The 9,232-nt window shown below is 38.7% G+C and overlaps 1 protein-coding gene and 1 long non-coding RNA gene across 2 annotated transcripts in view; one reads left to right on the top strand and one right to left on the bottom strand.

Moving 5' to 3' along the window:
• The window catches only part of LOC118477314, a 3,311-nt gene extending 1,186 nt beyond the window's left edge, over positions 1 to 2,125 (bottom strand). The window contains exon 1 of the long non-coding RNA XR_004858282.1: positions 2,038 to 2,125. This is a non-coding gene — a long non-coding RNA (uncharacterized LOC118477314). The remainder of the gene's footprint in view (positions 1 to 2,037) is intronic.
• Positions 2,126 to 2,381: 256 nt separating this feature from the next.
• Positions 2,382 to 8,056, top strand: LOC101862249 (putative OPA3-like protein CG13603). The gene is made up of 2 exons (XM_005093362.2): positions 2,382 to 2,571; positions 6,685 to 8,056. Exons 1-2 carry the CDS (start codon positions 2,436 to 2,438, stop codon positions 7,056 to 7,058), a joined length of 510 nt encoding a protein of 169 aa, XP_005093419.1. The 5' UTR covers positions 2,382 to 2,435; the 3' UTR covers positions 7,059 to 8,056.
• The last annotated feature ends 1,176 nt before the right edge of the window (positions 8,057 to 9,232 follow it).

Raw genomic sequence — 9,232 nt, 5'->3', positions numbered from 1 at the left:
TTTTGTTTTTTCCATTCTTTGTATTTAATTCCTAAATTAAATTTTTGGTTTAAGTAAAATACATAAAAATTCAAAACATGCACAACTTGAACAAGTTTCCCACTATAATGATGGTAAGAAAAGGCAATATATACTTGAATGGAGTCCACTTCAACAAAAACCTGCAGAAGCGCCAGGCTTTAATCAGTTTAGCCTGGTTTTTGGTTCAGAAAGGTTTGCTCAAATGGGGAGAAAAAATCGGGATTTTATTTTCAGTTAGGTTTACATTTACCGTACTGTTTTGTTTTTGCATAAGCTGTGTTCAGTTAAAGTTTAAGTGGACTCCACTGTACAATGCCAATAATCAGAGGAGAAGAGATGATGATAAATGCAGAATTGCAACTGCTGACTAGCCAAAAGCATTTATTGATTTGTAGGACACGCTCCTCAAATAATGACAAACTTGAACAAGATAACACGATAGACAATGCTTTTACCTGTATTTTAAATAAACAAGGTTTTTTTTAAAAATAACCAAAGAAATTACATATGTGTCAACCGAGACTATGTACTTAAATGGAGGTTTTTATTGAAACGAGTTTTTCTCAAATTAGAGGATCACTTGGACTGAACCATAGAGGTGACCTGATAGAACCAGAGAGACAATGGTTCTTCTCAACAACCTACCCCCCCCCCCCCCCCCCCCCCCCCCCCCGGGTCAAGCCTGTGACCCATGGCATCTGAGCTCAGGTCCTGAGCATTGACTGCTAAATACCCCGCTGTGTGGTGTAATTCAGAGGAAGAATAAAAGGTGTTTCAACAAACAAAGTGACGCATAAGTGGGGGAAGGATCCAATGCATATATGGCATGGACCATAAGGTCAGGATTACAAAGCTCTGAAATTATTATTCACCGAGCGAGATCAGTGTGGAGTGTGTGGAGAAAGGCATTTATGACATTGTGGTTATAAGCTCTCTGCTGTTGTTGCACACAGAAGAGGTAAAAGTGTGATTCCCATGGAAGCTTTTTCTCTGTGTATCTCCATTCTCTGTTGAGACGCAGTATACAGTCAAAGTACCATGACATTCAGGGTTCAATAAAGCAGCCTGCCTCCAAAATGATCTACACTGCACTGCAGTGTCGAAAGGGGCATTAAACTTTTAAAGTTACAGCTGGTGGGGTGAAAATGGAGATACTCCATGAAATCTGGACTTTTGAAAGTTATTGATTTCTTCCTGTCCTTTCCTAACAACCGCCCTGCCCCCCTTAATTCCAGCCACCAAATGCATTATATTGCATTCATGCACCATGCGTGCTTCTTTGGTCTTGTCTTATGTGTGCCATGTGGGCATGTGTGATATATGAATGTGGGTAAAGATGGTAATTTCAGTGGGCCTATACTTACCTAGATCTACATATCTAATCTAATCTAGATCTGTATCTAAGTTTTATGATTTGAAAGAAAGCAGCTTTGATTAGCAGTTGTCGGTCAGTAGTCTTAAGTTCAGTTACGTTACAGCTTACAGATCTAATCTAGATCTAGATTCTATCTCTAAGATCTCATGTGGCGTCGGTGGCCTAGTGGTATAGGCTCTCGGACTCGCAACCGTAAGGTCGTGGGTTCGAATCCTGTCTGGGGCCCGATGTTGTGTCCTTGGGAATGGCACTTTACACGAATTTTCCTCACTTCACCCAGGTGGAAATTACCCGGAATGGGTACCCGGCAATAGACAGCAAAAGATCTTTGTCAGTTTGTTAGTGTTTGAGCACTTAATCAGCTGCTTGCACTGTATGCTTCCCGGGAAGCTGAGAATGTTTCGGAGTATTCTATGGTCTGCTGGGGTAATAATAAAGTGTAAAGCGCATGGAGCCTGCTGTTGAGCGGGGAAGCGCTATAGAATGCTAGATTCTAGATTCTATATATATTATTAAAACTATTAGATCTACTTAATTAGGCTATAAAAAGAAGGTTTGCAGTTGACTTTGTTCTTTAGAACGTCATTTCGAAATAAAAACAAACTTACGGGCGCCTACAGGCTAATAATAGTCATACATACTGTTTAGTGGTCACAAATGCATCGCAATAAATCTGGCAGTAGACACAAGACAGGAGGGTGAACGTTTAAAGAAACCGAAAGTAAAACTTGCCAGTGTGCCAACAGAAATATTATATTGCCAGAATGGCTTAGTTTTTGCCTTGGCTGAAACTGGAAGGTTCTTGTTCCTTTTCATACCAAGTGTCTTACCGCGGATTTTCAATCAAATTTTATGATGATTGAGAATATTCTTTCTAATAGAATCTCTCTCTAAATATATATATATGAGTAGATGAGCTTTTAAGATATAATCCTTTTAAGCTGTATTCTTTCGTTCTGCTCCTGCTTGATGCCATTATAAAAAGTATGATCTGGAATCCGGTGTTTCGTCAGAAACGAAATGTGACCTTAGCTTCACGATGGCTCCTTTTCCCCTTGTAAAGTTAGGCTATTTGGCTTTGAAACAAATCAGCAAACCGATAGCTAATTACATAAAAAGACGAGCGAAAGCGAACCCGTTCTTCAGAAGATACATATGTATGCCGCCCGCTCAGAGTAAGTATTTTAACCTATGATAGAGACAAAACTGACGTTTGCCTGGTCTTGCTGCGTGGTACAGTCTCAGACTTCGGCGGAGCCCGGTGTCGATACACAACACAACACTCGTACACTAGACTCTAGATCTAGCAATCTAGATCTAGATCTAGATCTATTCTAATGTAATCGTGTGTACACTCATAGTATAACACAGGCCCTAGCCCTAGTTAGTTGTTAATCATATACAGTACCTCCAAAGAACACTCTCCGGCGATTTTGTAGTTGTCCCCCTGACCTAACAAAAATATGGAGGGGGGGGGGGTTCAGATGTTATTATTTATATATAAAAGACAATAAAACCCTATTTTTTCTGTGTAAATCTAGGCTAGTTAGATCTATAGACCAACTGGAATTTTGGAAGGACTTCCATAACGAGCGACCACTATGAGACAGAGCAGAATTGAGGGCTAGGGGTCGGGGTAGGGTTATGGTTAGGGTTTGATCTAGATTTAGGCCTCTTCTTTATTGTTTTTGATGGGGTGGTCGCTCGTTACGGAGTCCTTCCGGAATTTTTGCAGGATAATTGACCCCTCTATCATCCTAGATCTAGATCTACCCCATCCGTAACCGTTACCTCTACACTCTACACTACACTAAGATTCTACCCCCACCCCCCCCCCCCACCCCTACACCTACGGGTAGCCTATAAATGATCTTTTTCGAGATACAACAAATAACAACTGATAACAACTGAACAACAAATAACAACTGATAACAGCAAATAACAACAGACAACAACAAATATCAACTCTGACTCAAACGTCCTTATTTAGGGGTTGTAAAACTAAATTGTTACTTTCTATTGCGGTGTTTATCTTTGTCGAGATAATAAAAAACAACTGTATAACAATAAAATAATGACAAATATCAACAATATCAATTGTTATTTGTTGTTATCAGTTGTTGTTATCTAGACAAAGATTAATCACTGTCGAGATTATAACACCAAATAACAACTGAAAACAACTGACTACCTATTAAAAACCAAGTAAAAATCTAAATTAGGACGTTTGTGTTGATATTTGTCCTTATTCTATTGTTAACAGTTGTTATAATTTGTTGTTATCAGTTGTTATTTGTTCTTATCGTCGACAAAGATAAAGTTGTTATAATTTGTTGTTATTTTGTCGAGATATACATAACAGCTGATAACACAAAAATGCTTTGATTCCAGCCTCAAAAATATATTCATATGGTCAACCAGCTATGTGCACAACTCCGAGCAACTACCAGAAGTAGAATATTCTTTAGCGATGACCGGAGTTGCGTCCCTTTTTTTTTTGGTTTACATTCAAATCGAAAGTAACAATTTATCAGAAAAAAACCTACTAAATTAGGACGTTTGTGTTGATATTTGTTATTGTCTGTTGTTATTTTGCTGTTATCTTATTTGTTGTTATCAGTTGTTATCTGTTTTTATCAGTTGTTATTTTTTATCTTGACAAAGATAAATACCGTTACTTTCGATTTGAATGTAAGCCAAAAAAAAGGGACGCAACTCCGACCATCGCTAAAGAATATTTCTAATTCTGGTAGTTGCTCGGAGTTGTTCACGTAAAGTAGAGGGCTGGTTGACTACATGAATAATATTGATTTTTGAGGCTGGAGTCAAAGTATTTTTGTTGAACATTAGTTTTGTTATTTGTTATCAGTTGTCAGGACGTGTTGATATTTGTTGCCATGTTGTTCGATGTCTGTTATTTGCTGGTATCAGTTCTTATTTGTTGTTATCTGTTGTTATCTCGACAAAGATATACCAGGGGGGGGCTCTCGTGGCCTAGAGGTTAAGGTGTTGGCCTCTCATTCAAAGGTCCCGGGTTTGAATCCGGGTAGCGACCGAAAAATATTTTTCTCTAAAAAATTGTCTCCTTTCACCTCCTTTCCTGCTCTCTAGCAATGTTCTGTTGTCTGCTTTCGTTTCCTCTTTCTGCCCCCATCCCCTCACCACCTTTGCCCCCTCCTCTGGGCTCCTGACTCTTTCTGCAGCCTTTCTACTGCTACTCCTTGGCTCCTCCTAACTGCTGTCTTTCTTCCACACCCCTGATCTTCTGGTAGGAAAGATCTACACCTAGCCTTCTCGGACAAGGGCGAAAAATCTCGGATGGCCTGTGTGCAAGTTGCGCACGTTAAAGATCCCTTGGTGGTCTAAAATCGATAAGAGTAGGCTTTGGCCGCCACCCTGGCAAAAATTCAAAATTTCCTACCAACTGAAAATATTAGGTGTGTCCCGCGCGCTCATATGACCTTATGCAGTTGCGAGCGCCGTAAAAACACTTACCAAAACAAACAAACAAAAGATATACCATACCCCTACAACCCTATTGCCCCCCCCCCTAAATAAGTTAGATGTTGTCTCGATATATTCATTATTCCTAGGGCCTTAACACCAATGGGACCGGCCTCACACTTGAGTTTTAATTCCCCTGGACCAGTCATTTAAATTGAGTAGGTGTAATTGTTTTGTAGACTTACCACAGTCGAACCTGCCTTAAACTTCACCAGTCATATTAGGTTGAAAACAACCCAGAGGGTCCAAGAATTGCTCAGTCATGCCCGGTCAGTCAAACATGATGCCACTGACCTCAGCCCCTAATGTAATCTAAATTTAATATCATGTCTTACAGCAACATTCTATGGCCAATATAAATTTCATTGGTTTCAAAGCTTTACTGTTTGTGGCATTTCAAACTTTCTATTTCCTCCAAGTACGTCATGGGTCTTTTTCGACCCATATAATGTAATATAGGAGAATACATCATAGGTGGCTTTGGACGCATATAATGTACAGAAAAATATGCAGTGCGTTGTTTCTGAAGCAGTGAAAATGGTTTTCGACCCCACTGTAGAACTTCCCAAAGATCTCTAGCAGACTGGACCTTGAGTTACTTTACTGTCATGGCATGATAAATATGAGTGATCGATGTATACTAAATTATTTCAAAGCTCCTGTATGTGTGAGTGTTCGTGCGTGTGTATGTGTGTGTGTTTTCGGTGACGAGTAGTGTGTGTGTACTGTAGGGATGCTTTGGTGTGATTGTGTGTGTGTGTGTTCGGTGACAAGGTGTGTGCATGTGTAGGGATGCGTTGGTGTGAATGTGTGTGTGTATTTGAGTGTGTGTGTGTTTGGTGACAAGGTGTGTGTGTGTGTAGGGATGCATGTCTGTTAATGTATGAATGTGTGTGGATGGTGTGTGTATGTGTTCGGTAACAAGGTGTGTTTGTGTGTGTTAGGAGACAAGGTGGGTGCCCATACTGCTGTTGCAGTAGAAAAACTCATTATAACATGTACACCTTTGATGGCAACCGAGTCAGTTGCAATGGAAGCAGTAGAAAGTGGGTGGGTAGAGTTAGAGGATGTGTGACTGGGTAGCCGATGAGATGGTAAAACGTTTATTAGCAATTCAGCAATGTCATTTGCTCTGTGTTGTACTGGGCTTCCATTTATAGAGGAATGATAAATTTTTGTCAATAGATTTGTGAATTTCAAAGCTGTGGTAAGAACTTTTCTTAATGGAACATAGGCCATTGTTGCATCTGTAGTGGGAGGACCCCTCAATTGAGCTCTCATCTTCTGAGCAAATTTAGCCTTGGTTGGAGTGACTGTCCACTGTAGAATATGGTGCCTTCCGGACACCCTGAATCCGAAGGAGTAAGACTTGTTCGGACAAGAGGTCTTGTTTATTGTGAGAATTGGGATGAAGATTTTTGACCTGGGATGTGATTTTCCTTCCTGGCTTCAGTCCTCATAAAGATAAAAAATCATGAGATACTGTACAAGGGAAATCTTTCTCATTCTCTACTTTATGACTGATGAGTTTGTTTTATCAAAACTTTTTGGTTTTTCATATTTAAGTTCTTCAGATACTTAGTTGATCCACTTATCTGAAGGTTGATGATGGGTGTTGTGCTTTTATTTTTACCTCATTTTTTCCCCCAAAGTGACTTACATACAGAGAGATAAATAATATCAGATTTTGGATATTTTGGAGATTTATTTTAGATTTATCTGAGTATTATGCTTTTCCAGAAGCCTGCTTATTTACTGCTCACTCTACATTGTTGTTTTCACAGTTTACAACTGGGCTGAAATCAACATCCGGCTTAGAATGGTTGGACTGGGGAGTGCGAAGAATGTGGAGCCCCTCAGTGAAAAGGAAGCCATCGAACTTGGTGGTGAAATGCTGGGTGAATTCATCGTGTTCTCATTTGCGGCTATTTTACTTCTCTCAGAATATGCCAGATCTTCTCGAAAGGAGCAGTTGAATCAAGAAAAGGCAAAACAAGAAGGCTTAAGACTTAACGCCAAATTACAAGAGATGGGAATTGTTTCAGAAATTCAGGAAGCCCAGATAAGGGAACTTCAGCGACGAGTAGATGTGTTGTCTATAGAGAAAGAGAAGAACCGTGGTGTTGTCAACAAATTGTTTGGATCAAAGCAGTCATAGCATTTCTCTTTCATGGACATTGCTTGTTGTGATAGTTTCATGTGCATGTTTTTACCAGTGTCTTTGTGATTTATTGAGGATCATGACTGAATGATGAGAGCTTTCCTGGAGCCAGAAATGAAATGAGAATTATCTTCATCATTCTTGCTCTGCATTCACCAAAGTCAGTGGAGTCTTTTTTTGAACAGATTAGTCTTTATAGACATAGCCTTGTTGTGTTTTAACCTTAAGCACTTGAAATAAAGTGTGAAAGTAAAGAAATGTATGCTTTCTGTACTGATTTACTGAGAAAGTTATTCAGTCTATTTTCTGAAAGGGAAAGAAGATCATTTCAAGATTTAAATGTTTATGAATATTGTGGAATGAGAAATACGACCTATTGTCTTACAGTTTCTGTTCTGATAATAACGATATGTGTCACGGCGTGGTGGAACCAGGCGCTCGTCAATTTTGGGGCATATGTGGATTTATTGGTATCATCTCAAGGCCATCTGCTGGTGACATTTCTAAAATTCATATCCCTTGACTATATATAGCAACAATGATATATTTATATTAGTCAGACATCAAAGAATAAATGCAAGTGAATATTTATTATTATAAGCACATGGTATCCAAGCAAACATCCACCATATTGGATAATTTAATCAAATTTCAAAAGCTATTCTCTCTTAGTTTTCGTCCGTTGGCTTTCATTTCTAGCAATCACAAACTACAACGCCTATGTAATGAACAAATAACGCCTGATTTGTAATATTACAATTATGAAAATAATTATGGACACTGGAAATATGTACATGGATAAATAGTTTAAAAATCTAAAAATTCCCAACAAACGCACTGATTGTAATTTTATTCTTTTATTATCTTCAAAGAGGGCTGTATTTCAGTACCTGTCACCTTTGGATGGACAATGTGTAAAATAATGAAGCTATTGAGATAAAAAATAAAGGAGAAGATGTAATTTAAAGTCGAAAAAATAAATATTTGAAAAAAAATTAAGAAAATATTTTAAAAACATGACCCTAAATTGCAAAATATTTTTTTAAAACCCATTTTTATATGACTTTTAAACATAATTGATTGAAGCAGGGGCTTGAAACTTTGAAGGAAATGGATGTAGGTTTCAAAAATGGAGGGGTGGGGATGCATGGTCAAACTGAGGGAAAATCTCACCCACAGATGGCCTTAAAGCCTGTCCATTTGCCTTGCTTTTGATGAAATGAAAGAAATATCCATTTATCTTGGATACAAGTTAAGATGTTGGCGATTGAAGGAGGTGGTGGTCACCTGGTTTTACTAGTTTTAGGGGTAAAATAAGGGAGAAAATGGCCGCCGAAGCTGGGAACCATCCAATGCTTGAGAGTTCTTGGAAACTGAAAATTTACATTTTTTGTGCCTTTAATCAACGTTTTTCAGTAAAATCCACTTAGAAGTTAAATATGTTTTTAAATTGACTTAAAAGCTGTTCTGCTGAAAAACAAAAATTTGAAGAAAAAATGCCAAACAGGTAGAAAAGCGCCCGTATCTTCGATTTCAATATTTTGAGGAGCGCCTGTGTTTACCAGGATGCCTCACATTTAATGACTTTATGGAGAGTGCGTGATCTGACTAAATGTGTGTATCAATTTCTTATGATGGATGATGGAATGAGTGCCTGGTTCTGGTTGAGAGGAAAGAATTAAAACGGGAGGAATGCCCAGGGAAGCTGTGATTGTGAAAGAGCTCCTGAATAGGCCCACTGGTACCTGTATTTCATTAATTCTATCTTTTAATAGTTTGTGTAGTTGGGGTTGTTGTTTTTTTTTTGGGGGGGGGGGTTATTATCTAGAAAATTTGTGCAGTGGATCCCTTTTATACTGGAACACTTCAAGGTTTGTATTTAATTTGTCATCATTAAGCACAGATGAGATTACAAACTAGGTCAAGGGGTAAAAATTTAGTTTCTAAAGCATGGTCGCGTCAACCCCAGGGACCCGAGTGCAAGCATGAGCATATATTCTAACTGTTCCCTTCTGTGCACCAATTGAATTCCTCAGTGTGAACTTTTGCAAATGTTGTTGCTGCCAACCCAAGAAAGTTCGGGTGTACTCGTCCTGTATTGTAAGTTGTAAGGCCCAGGGAACCAAGGCTCAAGGAACCAACTGACCAACGTTATATGTAGATTTTCCAAG

Source organism: Aplysia californica, unplaced genomic scaffold (genome assembly GCF_000002075.1).
Source record: "Aplysia californica isolate F4 #8 unplaced genomic scaffold, AplCal3.0 scaffold00062, whole genome shotgun sequence".
Lineage (NCBI taxonomy): Eukaryota > Metazoa > Mollusca > Gastropoda > Aplysiida > Aplysiidae > Aplysia > Aplysia californica.
This window is presented reverse-complemented; position numbering and strand designations above follow the sequence as displayed.

What these genes read in the sequence shown, in the direction of transcription:
- LOC101862249 (XM_005093362.2), top strand. Translation starts at nt 2,436, where the DNA reads ATGGCTCCTTTTCCCCTTGTAAAGTTAGGCTATTTGGCTTTGAAACAA. An exon ending in ATGTATGCCGCCCGCTCAGA is followed by an intron (nt 2,572 to 6,684) that starts GTAAGTATTTTA and finishes TTGTTTTCACAG; the next exon opens with TTTACAACTGGGCTGAAATC.